Source organism: Molossus molossus, unplaced genomic scaffold, assembly GCF_014108415.1.
Source record: "Molossus molossus isolate mMolMol1 unplaced genomic scaffold, mMolMol1.p scaffold_m16_p_1, whole genome shotgun sequence".
Taxonomy (NCBI): domain Eukaryota; kingdom Metazoa; phylum Chordata; class Mammalia; order Chiroptera; family Molossidae; genus Molossus; species Molossus molossus.
The window spans coordinates 68967233-68986937 of record NW_023425344.1 but is presented as its reverse complement, the minus strand read 5'-3'; the positions used below and the strand labels follow the sequence as shown (position 1 = coordinate 68986937).

The window sequence follows — 19705 nt, the reverse complement described above, 5'->3', positions numbered from 1 at the left end:
AACTATACTGAATAGAATGATGTATTGCTTGAGCATCTTGATATTATTTAATCTGGTACTAAGACAAAGCTATAAAATTGTTTACATGAATAAATGTTTTATATTTTTCTGGAAATTCTACACCTAAAGATCAATCCTATTATTGATCTTTAGGGTCTAGGATTTATAAAGAAAAAAAAATTGTACATTTCTAAACCTAGTGAAATCTGAAATACATTTCAAAAGCAAAAACAAAAAGAAACAAAAAAACAAAGTCAGCGAAAATTAATTTGTACATAATAGGAAAAAAATATAAAGACTGCAACAGTATTCAATGACATATAGCAGCAAAGTACTAAGGAAAGGCTAAATTAATTAGAAAAGATTACGATCATTCAAAACAGCCTGGAATCAAGCTGAATGGAAGTCCTACAACTACGGAATTAAAGCAGCAGCCACATCAAGACTGGTAGGAGGGGTGGCAGCGACGGGCTGGTCCCACACCCAAGTGTGGTAGATAAAAATTAGGAGGTCACCTCCCACACCAGGTGCCCCGCTCAGGGTTCCAGTGCCAGGAAGAGAATCCCCATAAATTCTGGCTGGAAAAACCAGCGGGAACTGAGGCTCAGGGAGGCTGAGGAGGCTGGAGCCCCAGGTTGCTCCTAAAGGGCCCGCGCATGGACTTATCGGACTCTCTCCCTCTAAGCTTGGAGGGGAGGCAGCTCGAGGGGCGCCAGAGACATACAGGGAAGAACTGAGCTGTTTGTCATTGGAGTGAGGGCTGGAGAGGGGGCTATCTCCCGGATAAATGTGCTGTCAGAGGCCTTTGCTCCTTTGGTGAGCCCTTCTCTTGGGCGGCAGACAGCCACCATATCTGGGACTCCAGCAACCTGGCTCACACTATTTGCCCTGCCCTGGTGATTCCCTGAGGCCCTGCCCCACCCAACTTGCAGGCCCACCCAAGCTGTTGCCAGTTGCTTTATCATAGGATTGGCCTGTCTTGGATCCTGCTTCAGGTTTTCCTAAATTCTTTCAAACCACCAGCATCTGGTCTCAGATAGCCCCATACCTCTTGTTAAGTAATACATAGAAACAAACACAGAGAGGCAGCCAAAATGAGGAGACAAAGAAATAGGTCCCAAATGAAAGAACAGAAAAAATCTCCAGGAATAGAACTAAGCGAAATGGAGATAAGCAACCTAACAGATTCCGGGTTCAAATACTGTTTATAAGGATGCTCAATGAACTTAGTGAGAACCTCAGCGAACTTAGTGAGGGCCTCAAGAGCATAAAAAAGGACCAGTCAGAAACGAAGGAGGCACCAATTGAAATAAAGAATAATTTACACAGATTCAATAGTAGAGTAGGTAAAGCCAAGAAGCAAACCATTGATTTGGAATATAAGGAGGCAAAAAACACCCAATCAGAACAGCAAAAAGAATCCAAAAAAATGAAGATAGTGTAAGGAGCCTCTGGGGCAACTTCAAGGGTGCCAACAGTCACATCTTGGTGGTGCCAGAAGGAGAAGAGGGAGAACAAGAAATTGAAAACCTATTTGAAACAATAATGGCAGAAAACTTCCCTAACTTGGTGAAAGAAACAGACATACAAGTCCAGGAAGCACAGAGAGTCCCAAACAAGATGAACCCCAAGAGGCCCACACCAAGACACATCATCATCAAAATGCAAAAAGTTCAAGACAAGGAGAGAATCTTAAAAGCAACAAGAGAAAGGCAGTTAGTTACCTACAAGGGAGTTTTCATAGACTGTCAGCTGATTTCTCAAAAGAAACTTTGCAGGCCAGAAGGGGTGGCAAGAAATATTCAGAGTGATGAAAAGCAAGAACCTACAACCAAGATTACTCTATCCTGCAAAGCTGTCATTTAGAATCGATGGCCATATCGATTCCCAGACAAGAGCTTCCCAGACAAGAAAAAGCTAAATGAGTTCATCACCACCAAACCATTATTATATGAAATGTTGAAGGGTCTTTTTGAAGAAAAAGATAAAATATATGAACAAACAAAATGTCAATGAATACATATCTATCGACAATGGTATCTATAAACAAAATGAACAGGCAGAACAGAAACATTCTCATAGATACAGAGAACATTTTGTTGGTTGCCAGATGGGAGGGGGGTTGGGTGAATGGGTGAAAAAGGTGAAGGTATTAAGAAGAACAAATTGGTTGCTAGACTGACAAACCTCAAAGAGAAGGGGGACTGGGGGGGTGGGAAGAAATAAACCAAAGAACTTACATGCATAACCAATGGACACAGAGAACAGTGTGGGAAAAGGTGGGCGGGGGACGAGGGGGTCAATGGGGGAAAAATGAGGAACATCTGTAATACATTCAACAATAAAGATTTTTTAAAAAATTTACAAAAAAGATTACATAGCCACAATTAAGATAGATTATACTGAAACACTTCTAGCTTTTGTATTTTTAGTCTCCAAATTATACCATTTAACCAGTCACCCATTTATAAAACACATTTTTATTGAGTACATTCTATATGCTACAGAGAAAATGAAATTTGAAAAATTAAATTTCTAATATTAAAAATAAAATGTTAGTCTCACTGAGTGTAGGTGCTTCTCAACAGCAGTTATTTTTATTAGATTATTTAGTTATGTCCTGTTTGTTAAAATTATCTTTCGTTCTCATTACAACAACTTGATGAAATACAATTAAATACTTAAAGCTAGAAACCAGACCTGGCCGGTTTGGTTCAGCGGTTAGAGCGTCAGCCTGCGGTCCACAGAGACCCGGGTTCGGTTCCCGCTAAGGGCACGTACCTTGGCTATAGTTTGTCCCCGGCCCTGATTGGGTCGTGTGGGTGGCGGCCACTCGATGTGTTCCTTTCACATCGATGTTTCTCTCTCTTCCTCTCTCTCCTTCCCGCTCTATCTGAGTAAAAAATGGAAAAATGTCCTCGGGTGAGGATTAAAAAAAAAAAAGCTAGAAACCAGACTTTTTTGAAAATTATATTCTTATAATTTTGGCTTTAAAATGTTGTTCAGGATTGCAAAGGTAATGGAAAACTTAAGCATGCTTGAATTAATTAATGAATTACTGTGGACAGTAACAATAGGTGTTTAATTTCAGAAAGTGAAAAACTTTTGAAAGTCTGAATAAGATTAATAGGTAAAAACACTGGTCCTGGCCAGTTTGGCTCAGCAGTTAGAGCGTGTACCCGCAGACCAGAGAGGCCCGAGTTCGGTTTCCACTGTGGGCATGTACCTCGGTTGTGGTTTGTCCCTGGCCTTGGTTGGGGTCATGTGGGTGGCAGCCACTCGATGTGTCCCTCTCACATCAATGTTTTTCTCTCTCTCTTCCTCTCTCTCTCCCTCCTTCTATGTCTGGGGATAGATGCAAAAATGTCCTTGGGTGAGGATAAAAAAATAAAAAAAAGATAAAATCACTGTAAATAGGTAAAGTTTAGTACAGAATCTTCATCAAAGTAATGAAGAAAAAAGTAAACTATGAAAATGAAAATTAGAAGAAACCTTAGCTGTTATTTAATGGAAAAATATATTAGGTAAAGGGTAAAATTACAGTAATGTCTGAAAGAAATCAGATTATCACCACCAAACCATTATTATATGACATGTTGAAGAGTCTTCTTAAAGAAGATAAAAAATATGAACAATAAAATGGCAATAAATACATATGTATCCACAATTGAATCTATAATCAAAATGAACAAGCAGAACAGAAACATTCTCATAGATACAGAGAACTTTTTGTTTGTTGCCAGACTGGAGTGGGGGAGGGTGGGTGAAAAAGGTGAAGAGATTAAGAAGGGATCAACAACAAATTGGTTGTTAGACTGAGGAACCTCAAAGGGAAGGGGAGGAGTTGGGAAGAGATAAACCAGAGATAAACCAGTGATACCTCGGTTCTCAAACATAATTCGTTCCAGGAGGACGGTCGAGAACCAAATTGTTCGAGAACCGAAGCAATGAAACCCAATAGGAAATAATGGAAACTGGATTAATTCATTCCAAGCCCCAGAAAATGCCTATTTACTGGCCTAATTTGTATATAATATGTAGAAAAACATAAGTCTGAACAAGAAATAAAAGTGTACAGTATGTCTAAGGGTTAAATTCAGTGTAAAGCGTGACTCTCTCCACAAAGTGTGACTCCACAAAGCGTGACTCTCTCTCTGCACTCACACTGATGACGCAAGCAAGGTGCGCTGGGCCGAATGAACGCCATTCGGCTCAACTCGGCTCATCTCGGAAGTTCGAGTTCCAAATATTTGTTCGGATTCCAAGACAAAAGTTTCTCGAATCTCCTGGTCGAATACCGATTTGGTCGAAATTCGAGGCGTTCAAGAACCGAGGTATCACTTGTATATGCATATATGCATAACCAATGGTCACAGACAATACTGTGGAGAAGGCAGGAGGGGGGCAGAGCAGGGAGGAGCAGGTCAATGGGAGAAAAATGGGGGACATCTGTAATACATTCAACGATAAAGATAAGTTTAAAAAATGTATAGAAATATATAAACTTATTTCAGGATAAGAAGTTTTTATTTGTTTGTTTTTAAATCCTCACCCAAGGACATGCTTAGAGAGGGGGAGGGAGAGAGAGAAACATTGATGTGAGAGAAACAACCAACGGTTGCCTCCCATACAGGCCCCAACTGGGGACAGACCCAGGTAATGTGCCCTGACAGGTAGTCAGACCGGCACCTTTTAGTGCACAGGACAACACTCAACCAGCTGAGACCCTACACCTGGGCACAGGATAAGAGGCTTTTCAGGTAACATTTCTATCATTTTTGTTTTGTTTTGTTTTTTTGGTTATTCCTTACCCTTTTTTTTTTTTTTTTTCAGATAGAGAGTAAGGGAGGAAGAGAGTGAAAGAGAGAGAGAGAGAAATATCGATGTGAGAGAGACACATGGATTGGTTGACTCCCACAAGATCCCGAAAAGGAAAGGAATCAAACCTGCAACCTAGCCCTGGCTGGTTTGGCTCAGCGGTTAGAGCTTTGACTTGTGGTCCAGAGATACTTGGGTTCAGTTCCTGCTAAGGGCAGGTACCTCAGTTGTAGTTTGTCCCTGGCCCTGGTTGGGTCGTGCGGGTGGCAGCCACTGGATGTGTTCCCTTCTCTCTATGTCTCTCTCTCTTCCTCGTCTCCCTCCCACTCTATCTGAACAAAAAATGTCCTCGGGTGAGGATAAAAAACAAACAAACAAACAAACAAAAACCCTGCAACCCAGATACGGTGCCCTTGACTGAGATCGAATCCTCGATCCCTCAGTTTGCAGGCTGACACTCTAACTGCTGAGTCAAACTGGCTAAGACATTTCTTTAATTTCTTACCAAAGAAACATCTGTGCAAGAATCCGATTTTGCAAAAATACCTATAAATGCTTCATGTTGATATCTGAGTGGGCACATCATTTTAAGCCTATTTGATTCTGTTTCATATGACTCATGTGCTTCTATTTCCTAAAAATGATGATATTACATTTGTTGACTTAACAGATATATTTGATATTGGACACCTTGACCTGCCCCTTCTGTGCAGCCTATTCATAATGTTCAGATACCTCTAAAGGAGGTGAGGCATTTATTTTGAACACTTTCCATGGCTACTAGCAGAAGAGAAGAGATTGGTTTTGCTAGACAAGCATAGTTCCCGAGAGAGTGAGTTTAGTTTTTGTTGCCTTTACCGACATTCTTTAACTATAAGCCCTTTGATTCTCATAATTGATTGTGCTCAGTACACAATTAAAGTCTCCTAATGGGGAGGTAGTTGTGTTGTTGTTAAGAGTATACGTTTCCTTTGTCACTGCCAGAACTTTTGTTAGTGGAACAGGTGACAGGCTTAATTCTCTCAGGTTATAATAACCACATTTTGCTAAACAAATTTCATTATGGTGGCAATAGTCAATTATATGGTGTTTCTATTTGACTTGTTGTTCCTGCTGTTACTTCAGGGAAAATGTAGCCCTCTCTCATGCTTGTCGTAAGTAAGTTTTGGCCATAGGGGACATGCCAGAAACGTAGAACAGGGTGTTTCAGTGGCTTACTAGCCCCAATTATTTACATGATTAAAAACAATCATGGCTGTTACTATACTGACAGATGATATGGAAATAGAAACCTCCACCTTTTCAAAAAAATCCTCACCAGAGGACATTTTTGTATTTATCTTCAGACAGAGTGGGAGGGAGAGAGGGAGGAAGAGAGAGAGAGAAACATCGATGTGAGAGAGACACATCAATTGGTTGCCACCCGCACAATCCCAATTGGGATCGGAGACGAACTGCAACCAAGGTATGTGCCCTTAATGGGAACAGAACCCAGGACTCTCTGGACAACAGGCCCACACTTTAACCACTGAGCAAACTGGCCAAGGCAGAAACCTCCACCTTTTTGAAAAATCTTTTACCTGTAAACCACAGGTGAAAATACAAAAACAATTTGTGAGTGATAGAAATGGGTTTGTCCAGTGAGTACTTTTTTATTTACAGAACAAAGTGAAAGAGACCAATAATCTTATAGCTTGGAAACAAACAATAAAGCCAGTGAATTCAGATGTTACTAGTAACCAAAATACTTTCCTAGACTATCTATGCTCTCCCTGAAATCCCTTTGGCTAATTAATTCCTCCTGATCCATCGATTATTAGTTGAGGTGGTTTCTCTTCAAAGAAGCTTTCCCTGGTCTCCTTCTTCTGGATTTGTTGAAACTGTCAATCAGACACCATTGTACCATGCACTGAAACTACCAGGGCAATGACTCCCTGTTCATAAATCTCTGGCAGGCAGAATAATTCTGGCCTGTCCAAGATGTCCACACCCTAATTCTCTGAACCTGTGAACATGTTATCGTACCTGGCAAAAAGGCCTTACCAGATGTGATTAAGGTTAGGAACCTTGAGATGAAGAAATTATACTGGATTATCGGGTGAGCCCAATGTAATCATATGAGTCCTTGAAAGAGGCAAGAGGAGGCAGAAAAATGGGTCTGAGATGTTAGGAGGACTCAACAGCTGTTGTGGGCTTTTGAAGATGGAAAAAGAAGGACAAAAGGCAAGAAGTGCAGAGGCTTCTAGAAGCTGGGAACAAGCCTCAGTTTAGAGCCACCAAGTAAACTGGACCTCTGTCCTACAACTGCAAGAAAATGAATTCTGACCATTTGAATGAGCAGGAAATAGATTATCCCATAGAACGTCCAGGAAGAAACACAGCCTGCTCTTGTGTGTGTGTGTGTGTGTGTGTTTATCCTCACCTGAGGACATGTTTGCATTTATCTTCAGACAGAGCAGGAGGGAGAGAGGGGGGAAGAGAGAGAGAGAAACATCGATGTGAGAGAGACACATCGACTGGTTGCCACCCACACAACCTCAACCAGGGTCGGGGACAAACTGCAACCGAGGTATGTGCCCTTAGTGGGAACCGAACCCAGGACTCTCTGGTCCGTGGGCCAATGCTCTCGCCGCTGAGCCAAACTGGCCAGGGCCAGCCTGATATTTTAAGAGCTTAATATTCAGACAATGCTGATTCACATTTATTTAAAAAAAAAAAAAATTTCCTCTGATCTGTTTTAGGATCTATTTTATTGATTATACAGCAGGAGCTAGATAATTTCTGGAATAATAACACACTTTAGATTTATCCTCAATACCTTCATCAGTATTATTGAGACCACCATGTATCTAGTAGATACCTTATTAATTATTCCTTAACTTTATCTTTATCCTGAACTGAAAACCACAATGAACATAAATTAAATATGGCTCTTAGTTAAATTTCTTTTAACTATAAAGAAATACCAGGTAGGCTATAACTAGGTACATAATGTCAATAAATCAGATGAAATATTCAAAGACTTGACTACATTGTGAAAAATACTTAGATATTCCAAATTATTTCAGATATTAAGTGATTTAAAAATAGCTTATTAAAAAATATCGGTATTAGACTAATACCCTACCCAACCTAAAGCACAGATACCAAAGTGATAATGAGAAAAGATGTTATTTGCCTTTTGCCTTAACTAAATTAATAATTTATTTTGTTTTACTTTCTTACCTTTTAGAAAAGATTGACATTCCCTGCCTTTATTTTCATCGATTTTCTCTTCTAGGGAGGAGTATGTGTTCCTTACATCAGTTACAGCCAAAGAAATGTTGTCAATCTTCTTCTGCAGAAGGCTCAGTTTCATTGCCTGGTTGTTCATCTGGTCAGTCATTTTTTGAATCACTGCTGTATGAAGGAGGGAACATTGGGAACATTAAAAAACACATATTTAAAACTGTTCCAATTTTATAATAGGTTTGAAGGTTATTTAAATAAATCATGTTTGCACTACATATTTAAAGGTATAGGCTATATGCATTTAGCAAATGGAAACCTGCATTTTACACTATTTAGGGTAGAAATCTGAAAAGGTATTATATTAGCTTAGATTGCTAAAATCTTTTAACTATGCTCAGAATTTTCAAGGGTGTTTGTTGGTGTTGTTATTTTACCTAAAAGAGTTTTTGTTATAATCTCAATAGACGAAGAAATTCAGGGTCAGAAAACCAAAATAACTTGCTAAAGTTTACAGAGCTAATGCTTTATTTTCTGCCTTCAAATCAATGCTCCAGTATTAGATATGTGTAGTTGTATACTTATATGCATATAGATGTATTTAATTATAAGAATTTTATTCTTTATAGAGGTATTCTTTATTGAGAGATAGATTTCAGTTTAATTCTCTTATATAGCAATGCTACTTTTCATGCCTTTCAAATGTAATTCAATAATTCAAGGAGAATTCATTTTATGAAGATACTGAATTTCAATTCCTTAAAAAAAATCTTAGAGTACAGTTATTAAGATATATTCACCTCCATTCTTAAAGAGGTCCCCTGAAGTCACATTTCTTAATTTGAGAGCCTGATTTTGTATGGTGATGCCAAATACAGTAGAGATGTTTTTATCAGTAACCAACCTGTGTTTCTAAGCGGTAAAGTGAAGCCTAAAAGAAATGGTATTTATGATTGGGAAGATGAGAATGCATGTAATAGGACAACTTTGGATCAACAGGAGATTCTTGCTGGTTCCTAGTCAGGGTACCTTTCTTTGGTCAGTGATCAACACCCCTTAGTGATCTCTATCTCCAATGGAAGGAAGCCTTCTTAGCTCCCTTGAAGGAACCGAGCCCTTCCTTTCATGACTGCACTCTTTGCAGGACAAAAGTCTGATTTTATTTTGTAAACCTGTGATTTCCTTATAACCTAATATGGCAACATTTTTATTCTCCTGCTGTGTTTGCACACAGAGCTTCAGCAATTACACACGGTCCCTTCGGCGGGGAACCTGCCGCTCTCCTGCAGATTCTCCCAACGTGCAGCCCCAGTGGAAAGGGTTCAGAGGGATGTCAATGTGTCATCAACAGACTTTGACAGCCAAGCGATTTCTTGTTTGGACGTTGTCGTAAATGGCGCTGACAATAACTGGATTGGTGGTGGCAGTAATTACAATCTGTGACCTGAGTTACCAGAGTCTTCCTGCTGCTGTTGGGGCTGCTGCTGGGCTGTCCCTCCGCCGACAGCTGCGTGACTCTCAGCCTGGAGAGCGTGCAGCACCTGCTGCTGTTCCTGGGCTAGACAGAAGCAAAAAGAGAGGAGAGAGAGTTCAACACTGGGGCTGCCTCATTTTTCCAGTCCTGAGCGATAATGAGGCTGACATTCATTTTCCCGTCTACTGAAGCTTGCAAGCCGCGAGCACGGCGGAGAAGGCTGCTCCGCCCCCGTCCACAGGGGAGGTGCCGCGCTGATCTTGGAAGTGCAGGGCTCTAATTGTGTTCTGTAGGAAAATCAGGTCTCCTTTTAGACGAAAATGGTGGGTAGTTTGGAGAAACGTAAACTGGCAGGCATAAACTGCCTGCATAATTGAGAGGACTTTACCATCAGCTGTGTTAAAAGCTATGGCAGTTTTAGAAGCTGTCTGTCACAAAGGCTGCCTGTTTAGCAATACAATTTCCAACTGGTATCTACTTGGGACTAAAGGAGGTACAGATTCTTCCCTGAAAGAATATCTGTTTAAGTAATAGTGCCACTTAAACGGGTTTCTCCCAGATCATTAAGAAACACATAGGCTCAAAGCATAACAACTACAAATAAAAGTAAACTATTACAGGACACGTCTCAAAAGAATCAACCGGCAAAATCAGTAAAATTTTAGAAAAACAGCAAGTTGTATGAAATAAACCTGTTAAAAAATTTCTTCTCATTTCCCATGAATTAATATTTTAAATGACCATATAATTTTTCATTGGGGAAGACCATTTAAAGGACGACATTAACACATTGAACATACTAAGTAATGTGTGTTTGTAATTTTCAGACTTCTAATGGCAAATGTATTCAGATATGAGAAAACACATCTTTGGCGTCTATACTTCTTCCTGTGTGAAATTATGTGCCAATGGCTCTGCAGCCCTGGCACCTGGTAGTTTTGCTTTCTAAGGCCCATGTGGGTGTGACAATAATCCCAAAGCATCTCCACTCTATAGAAAGTATAATGTATTTGGCACTAATTTGAGTTAGTCTCAATTATTAGATTGAATTTTGCATTGCTTTTCTTTAGAGCATTGACCTAAATTAATAAATATCCATTCATGTCCAAGGTTTTTGTTTCTCTTTTTGTTGTCCCCCTGCCCCTCCTGCTGCTGTATTATAGAAAGTCCGACATAATTGTTGATTTATTTGGTTGAAAAAAACAATCTTCAGCTTGGGAAAAAGTGTACTTATTTGGGGGCTGCAGTATGCAGCGGAAAGCAGTGTTATTTTTCTGCTAAGTCTTAGCAATAAAATTCTTATGGCCTAAATTCAAATTAATTCATACAAATATATTCATTAAACAACTACATAACATTTTTAAATCAATATTCCTTTTTAGGTGACGTGATAAAACATTGTTGGGGCAGCTAAAATCTTCCTACCCAAGAGGGTACTTAGAGCAATGGTTCTCAAACCAGGCTCCCTAAATGAGGCACATCAGAATCACTTGGGAACTCATAATATGCAACTTCTAGGCCTCACCCCACACCTGATCTTATAAAAACCTCTGAAGTAGGGCAGCAATCTGTGGTTTAACTAGCTCTCCAGGTGATTTCAATGCATGCCAGGATGAGAACCACTGGAGTAGGGTGCAAAGATTCATCTCCCTTCGCACCTTCTCATCTCATTACCTTCCCTGTTTCTCTTAACACTGAGAGTGTTCAGGATATAGACTTGTAAGTATTTACAGAAAAAGGAACAGGTGGGTTTAACAGGATGAACAAATGGTCTTTTCATGTGTTTACTGGTTACTTTTTTGAGCTAGATTACAGGAATACAAAAAGCTGCTGCATTAAAAAGCATAGCATCACTGATAGGCAGCAGATACTCTGTTAGGGAGCAATGCACAATTATAGTAAAAACAGACTGTGTTGTTGTGTGGCATATAAGAAAGGTTACTAAGAAGATCTTTTCTATCATTAACTTTCAATATGGTGTTTTAAAAACATTTCTTTAGAACAGTGATTTTTCATCATGGATGGAGATCAGAAACACCTGTAAACTTTGAAACACTATACAAGCCAATGCCCTTTTCATTCCCCCACCCGAAGTTTCTGACTCAGTAGATCTGTTCTGGGGAATTGAGCATATGTATATACATATTTTTAAACTCTACAGGTAATTTTGAGGTATGACCCTGCTTCAGAACCATTGATTTAGAACAAATCCCCAAATTTTCTAATTCTAATACGTAAACTCATTGTTTAAAATACAATACTTTTATATTAAAATTGCAACCCAGAAATTGATCTTCATAGATTTTTAGGCAGCCACACACACTTGTTGATAACAAGAGCATATTTTAAAGACATGCTTTATTATTTGTGGAATATAATGAACATAACAGTCTGAGGAATGGGGTAGTCCCAGAGACGTGAAAGTAGGGTACAGACTGACAATCCCCAGAAGAGGGGGTGATGGGGGAGCGATAAACCACAGAACTTATATGCATGTATGCATGAACAATGGGCATGGACAACAAACTGGGGAAAGGGCAGGGAGGGAGAGGGAGGGGGGAAAAGGAGAAACATCTGTAACAAAAATTAATTAATAAAAAAAGAAAAGAAAAATAAATAAATAAAATCAAACCTGAAAAAACAGAAAAAACAAAAAAACTCCAATGAATGTAAACCCGGAGTCTCTTACCACTCCATGGCGAAGTGAGTCTTTACAAGGAACAAGTGAAGTAGGGCGGGGTGAAAGGTGCTGGTCACAGCTCCATGATTCCTTCACACAGATAATTGTATGCTCTCTATTGTTATGACACAGGCTCCCTGAGTAGCTTCCGCTAAGTCTGGACGCCTCTGAAGAGTGTTTGAGCCACCTTCCCACAATCAAATTTAGAGCCCATTGACAATTTTTTAATGTCTCAGAAATAAAAGACCCTTTCCATTAAAAATCTAGGCTATTATCCTCAATCCCACCTACAATGTTCTACACCTCCTACCTCCAAGATTATATTTAGTCAGGATGCTCTAATGCGGCCTACGAATTATTAAAATATTGAAGTACAGCCATATCTGTTGGCAAATATATAATAATAAAGTGTGATAACTGATAAATTAGCTTTAATAATTGTAAAATTAACTTATCCCGAGTTAATTGTGGATGCATAATAAAGGATATGTCTGGTAGAATACTTGATGAATGGAATTCTCATTGTAACAACATCTGAGAAATATTTTCAGAACTAACAGTTTGCTGGACCATGTCATGCACGACACAGACTTTATGAAACACTCAGTGTTTTAGCAGAATCATCAAATTGTTTGGTGCTAACTTTTGTTTACTTGTTTGTACATACTAATTGTTTTCAGTGCATAGTTTTCCATAAATATTGAGAATTTATAATAAATTATTAAAATTTGTTAGTCCGGAACATCTTTCAATATATAAAATAACAATTGGATTAGTTGTTAAATGCTTGAAAATGGCCTCTGACCCTTTCCACCCCATCCCCATAATCAAGAGGCAGAGTGATTTAGGTGCTCATGACCCTCACCAAAATGGAGTGACCTCAACAAAAATCACAAGCATTTTACATAGGGTTTATCTCTAGAGGTTCAAAATACTTTGCTAATGCTTTATTATAAATAGTAAGGCATTATTTTATATTGCATTATTATATTCTAATGAAATCAGGTCTCTGTCTCTCTCTTTATAATGTATTGCATGTTGTACATTGAATGTGGAGATTACAACGCTATACTTCACAGTATCCTAGTAGGGAGTCAAACACATACACTCACACAAGAGCATGTGGGGGGTATTTTAAGTCTTTGAGGGTCATATTTGAGAGAGGGGCACTTCATTCTCATTGGTCTCTCTATGCCTCCCATTGGAGACAGGATCCTCAATATGCAAGAAGTGAAAACTAACCTGGGTACAATGTCAAGTGTCAAGAATAGAAAGGAGGTAAGTGAAGAGTTAAAGTGTAACTTTCTAATGAACTTAGGGTCAAAAGAATTTCACATAAATTTAGTTCATGTGGTCTGGAAAAATGCTATTGCATTGCAAATAAGGAAACAGAAAGCGACATATTGGAGAAAATTAGCAAATTAGAAATAAAAACTAAAAAGATTAGAAAAAATTAAATCAATGACATGTAATTATCTTTGGAAAGAACCGAAGAAAGAAATTGAAAGGGATAAAGAACATTACATAAGCCCTGGCCAGTTTGGCTCAGCGGTTGAGCGTCAGCCTGTGGACCAGAGAGTCCCGGGTTCGGTTCCTGCTAGGAGCACGTACCACACACATACACACACACACACAAATTACAAGTACTGAGTAAAAGTCTTTAGTTTTCTTGAACACAAATCTTTGGTGATTCACTCCTCATGTGGAAACATAATGTATATAAAAATAGGAAAAAATATCTCCATAATTTTTTGATGTTTTAAAAAGACTGATTTAAAAGAAAATGTAATTGGAAAAATACTTTAGATATTGAATCATAAAAACTAATGTAATTATATTGTGCATTAAACTTCCCATTTGCTTTTAGCTATAGTTACTTTTAAATTAATTGTGTTAGGAGGAAATAAGTGAGAAAATTGTACTCCTAAGTTAAAAACAACAACAACTTGTAAGCATCACACAAAGATCTTCAGGATTCAATTATCATATGAACCTCTTTTCTCTGGAATTCATTGGATAGAGTCCCTGCCAAGGCTGTTAGGAACTCTAAATGCCTGTGTAACACATTCAATAGTTTACATTATCTTTTTCTAGCTTTGTTTGTTGACTGGGGTTCAATACTTTCAATGTCCCAATTTACGGGATTTAGCTGGTGGAGAAATGCTGATAGAATCTCTGAGAGAAGAGTCAGTTCCTCTCCTGTGACCAAGTTCCTGGTTGATGGATGTTCTTTTATTTTTTCTCTTAGCAATCTTTCTGTCTTCCCATATGTATTCTCTACCACAAGGACTGCCACAGATGCCAGGTTTTACAGGCCATCTATCTTATCTTGCACTTAAACACAGACCTTTGTTTTGTCCCAGCAGTGTAGATTTCTAAGTCTTTGTTCTTGATCCTCTCTAAGAGATAAAAACCGAAACCCAAAATAAAAAGCATTTATTTATGCACTTCAGATTTTTTTAAATTTCAATATATTTAGAAAATTAGATGCCTTTTTTTTCTTCTCCCAATACAATTAGTCTTTTTTGTCCTTGCACTGTAAACTCTGACTTTAGTGGATCAAGGACTCAGAGAAGCAAGCAAGGTGGGCAAATGTCAAGAGGAACAGCTTCTTTATTAAGTAAATGTTCTTTTCTAACTTTCTTTTCTTTCCTTTTTTTAATTAGATAGGTTTTAATTGTGAAAAAAAAATTTTTTTTCTTCTTGACCTTTGAGGCACATGGAGGAAGTCGTTAATGGCAACTCAGTAATGAGGAAGCTTGCTCTCTCTCCCTTAGAAGCAGACACCTGCCTGTGTAGCTTGACAAGACCAGTGTCCAGCTGATCCTGCAGTATTAAGTGAATGCTTGCATGGTGGAATTTTGTAAATATATAAAGATTTACTAAGATTTAGTACTTAAATCAAATAAGCAATTTGGAACAAGAAAGACCTAAGGTACATGTCGTTTTCTTTTTTTATCCTCACCCGAGGACATTTTTCCATTTTTTTGTACAGATAGAGTGGGAGGGAGAGAGAGGAAGAGAGAGAGAGAGAGAAACATCGATGTGAAAGGGACACATTGAGTGGCTGCCACCCGCACGACCAACCAGGGCCGAGGACAAACTGCAACCGAGGTACATGCCCTTAGCAGGAACCGAACCCGGGTCTCTCCGGACCGCAGGCGGATGCTCTAACCGCTGAGCCAAACCGGCCAGGACTACATGTCGTTTTCTAACAAGATGTATCATAATTTTATTGAGCAATATGTTTGCAGAAGGTAATGTTTTCCTCTCAAAAAGAAAAGCATTAGTCACCACTTGGAAAAGTTAGACATACAAACATAAAAGAAATATAGGACGTTTTTCTGTTTTAAAGATTTTCATTTTTATTCCATATTAATTGAAGTAATATTTTTAAATAATCTTATTGGTGAAGCCTCATTAAAAAAAAATGTTACACTAGTTCTTATATAATTTATTGAATTATTTCACAGTATTTGATAAATGAAATATTTTTATTTTTCATAAAATAAGGTAGAGATCAGTTGATTCCAATAACTGCATGATTACATGTTTTCAGTACTCAGAGTATTTGTTATAGATTTTATTTAAGTATAATTTTAAAAAAATTTATTATTTATTTTTGTTACAGATATTAATCCTTTCTCCCCCATTGATACTCTCCTCCCCATCCCTCCCCACTCCGTTCCCAGCTTTGCTGTCCATGTCCATTGGTAATGCATACATGCGTATAAGTTCTGTGGTTAATCTCCCCCCCCACCCCCTCTTCTGAGGATTGTCAGTCTGTACACTACTTCCATGTCTCTGGGACTACCCTGTTCCTCAGACTGTTGTGTTCATTATATTCTACAAAAAAGTGAGATCATGTAATATTTGTCTTTCTCTGCTTGGCTTGTTTCAGTATTCAGAGTATTTGTTGTAGATTTTATTTAAGTATAATTAAAAAAATTTTTTTATTATTTATTTTCCAGGTTCCTCCATGTCATCTCAAAGGATAAGAGATCTTTCTTTCTTACAGCTGCATACTACTCCACTGAGTGTATGTACACAACTTTTTTATCCATTTGTCTGATGGACCCTTGGGCTGTTTCCAGATCTTAGCTATTGTAAATAGTGCTGCTATGAACATGGGGGTACATATATTTTTTCTGATTGGTGTTTCAGGCTTCTTAGGGTATACTCCTAGAAGTGGGATCACTGGGTCAAATGGCAATTCCATTTTTAATTTTTTGAGGAAACACCATAGTGTTTTCCATAGTGGCTGCACCAGTCTGCATTCCCACCAGCAGTGTATTAGAGCCCCCTTTTCTCCACACCCTCGCCAACACTTGTTGTTTGATGATTTGTTGATGGCGGCCATTCTGACAGGTGTGAGGTGATACCTCATTGTTGTTTTATTTTGCATCTCTCTAATGATTAGTGATGTTGAGCATTTCTTCATATGTCTCATGGCCATTTGTACATCCTGTTTAGAGAAGTATCTATTTAGCTCCTCTGACCATTTTTTTCATTGGGTTCTTTGTCTTCCTTTTGTTGAATGGCATGAGTACTCTATATATTTTGGAAGTTAACCCCTTATCTGATGTATCATTGGCAGTTATGCTCTCCCATACAGTGGCTTGCCTTTCCATTTTGATTATTGTTCCTTTTGCTGTGCAGAAGCTTTTGAGTTTGATGTAGTCCCATGTGTTCATTTTTTTCCTTTGGTTCTGTTGCCTTAGGTGAAAATTCTGCTGCATATGATGTCTGAAATTTTTATGCCTACATTTTCTTCTAGGATTTTTATGAATTCATGAGTCACATTTAAGTTTTTTTATCCATTTTGAGTTTATTCTTGTGTATGGTGTAAGTTAATGGTCTAGTTTCTTTTTCTTTTTTCTTTTTTTTTGCATGTAGCTGTCCAATTTTCTCAACACTATTTATTACAGAGGCTGTCTTTACTCCATTGTATGCTCTTGGCAACTTTGTCGAATATTAATTGAGCATAATGCTTTGGGTCAATTTCTGGGTTCTCTGTTCTGTTTTATTGATCTATCTGCCTCTTCTTGTGCCAGTACCAGGCTGTTTTGATTACAGTAACTTTGTACATAGTATAACCTGATATCCAGTATTGTGATCCTACCTACTTTGTTCTTTTTCAAGATTGCTGTGGCTATTCGGGGTCTTTTTTGGTTCCATATGAACTTTTGAAGTATTTGTTCTAATTCTGTAAAATGTGTCATTGGTATTTTGATGGGAATTGCATTGAATCTATAGATTTCTTTGGGCAATATGAACATTTTAATGATGTTAATTCTTCCAATCCATGAACAAGGTATGTGCTTCCATTTTTTATATCTTCTTCTATTTTTTTTCCAATGTCCTGTAGTTTTCCTTTACTTCTTTGGTTAAGTTTATTCCTAGGTATCTTAATTTTTTTGCTGCAATGGTAAATGGGATTGTTTTCTTAGTTTCTCTTTCTGTGAGTTTATCATTGGTGTATAAGAATGCCGTTGATTTCTTCATGTTAATTTTGTATTCTGCTACTTTGCCAAATTCATTTATTAAGTCTAATAGATTTTTGATGGAGTCTTTAGGGTTTTCTATGTATAATATCATGTCATCTGTGAACGATGTCAGTTTCATTTCCCCCTTTCCAATTTGGATCTCTTTTATTTTTCTTCATGACTAAGACTTCCAGTACTATGTTAAATAAGAGTAGTGAAAGTGGGCATCCCTTCTTGTTCTTAAAGGAAATGCTTTTAGTTTTTGTCCATTGAGCATGATGTTGGCTGTAGGTTTTTCATATATGGCCATTATTATGTCGAGATATGATTCCTCTATTCCCAAGGTGCTGAGCATTTTTATCAGAAATGGGTTCTTGATTTTGTTGAATGCTATTTCAGTGTCTATTGATATGATCATATGGTTTTTATCTTTCATTTTGTTTATGTGATGTATCACATTTATTGATTTGTGAATGTTGTACCAGCCTTGTATCCCTGAGATGAATCCCACTTGGTCATGGTGAATAATTTTTTTGGTGTATTGGGGGCTTTGATTTGCTAGTATTTTGTTCAGGATTTTGGCATCTATGTTCATCAGAGATATTGGCCTGTAGTTTTCTTTCTTTGTAATGTCTTTTTCTGGTTTTGGAGTTAGAATTATGCTGGCCTCATAAACAAGTTTGAAAGTCTTCCTTCTTCTTGAATTATTTGAAATAGTTTAAGGAGAATGGGTGTTAATTCTTCTTTGAATGTTCAGTAAAACTCCCCCATGAAGCTGTCCTGGGCTTTTGTTTGCTGGGAGAGTCTTGATTACATCTTTAATTTCCTTCGTTGTTATTGGTCTGTTCAAGTTTTCTCTCTCTTCCCGGTTCAGTTTTGGGAGATTATGTGTTTCTAGAAATTTCTCCATTTTGCTTAGATTGTCCAATTTATTGCCTATAATTGTTCATAGTATTTGTTAACAATCCTTTGTATTTCTTTGGTGTCGGTTATTACTTCCCCTTTTTCATTTTTGATTTGTGTATTTGGGTTCTCTCTCTTTGTTTCATGGTGAGTATAGCTAAGGGTCCATCAATCTTGTTTATCTTTTCAAAGAACCAGCTCTTTGTTTCATTGATACTTTGAATTGTTTTTCTGGTCTCTGTCATTTATTTCTGCTCTGATCTTTACTATTTCCTACCTTCTACTCTCTCTGGGGTTTCCTTTTTGTTTGCTTTCTAGTTCTTTAAGTTGTGAGGTTAGATAGTCTATTAGAGATTTTTCTTGTTTCTGGAGGTAGGCCTGCAGTGCTATGAACTTTCCTCGCAGAACTGCTTTCACTGCAGCCCACAGATTTTGTGTTGTTGTGTGTTCATTTTCATTGGTTTCTAGAAAGTTTTTAATTTCTTACTTGATCTCCTTGGTAAACCCATTCATTGTTCAATAACATACTATTTAGCCTCCATGTTTTCAAAGGTATTTGCATGTTCCTGTTGCAATCAATTTTTAGTTTCATGCCAGTGTAATCTCAGAAGATGGCTTGATATAATTTCAATCTTCTCGAACTTGTAGAGACTTAGTCTGTGCCCTATCATGTGGTCTATCTTTGAGAATGTCCCATGTGCACTTGAGAAGAATGTGAATTCTGCAATTTTGGGGTATAATTCTCTGTAGATAATTATTAAATCTATTTGATCTAGTGCATCATTTAGCATCTCTTTTTCCTTGTTTTTTGTCTAGATGATCAATCCAGTGATGTCAGCAGGGTTTTGAAGTCCCCTGCTATGATTGTATTGCTGTTGATTTCCCCTTTGAAATCTTCCAGAAGATTTTTAATGTATTTTGATGCTCCTATATTGGGTGCATATATGTATACCAAGGTTATATCTTCCAGGTGGATAGATCCTTTCAATATTATGTAGTTGCCTTCTTTGTTCTAGTTATGGCCTTCCTTTTGAAATCTAATTTATCAGATATGAGTATTGCTATCTCAGCTTTTTTTCCTTTCCATTTGCTTGGAATGTTTTTTTCCATCCCTTC

The 19705-nt window shown here is 37.9% G+C and overlaps 1 protein-coding gene across 4 annotated transcripts in view; it reads right to left on the bottom strand.

Annotated features, from left to right (window-relative positions):
- MMRN1 (multimerin 1) overlaps positions 1–19705 on the bottom strand; it is an 82782-nt gene that overhangs the window by 24026 nt on the left and 39051 nt on the right. For 3 of the 4 annotated variants that reach the window (XM_036281837.1, XM_036281847.1, XM_036281858.1), the window contains exons 5-6: positions 9491–9604; positions 8044–8217 (exon numbers count right to left, since the gene is read on the bottom strand). In XM_036281837.1, the coding sequence (XP_036137730.1) occupies positions 8044–8217; positions 9491–9604 (288 nt within the window). The remainder of the gene's footprint in view (positions 1–8043; positions 8218–9490; positions 9605–19705) is intronic. The other variant, XM_036281869.1, reaches the window with a different exon arrangement.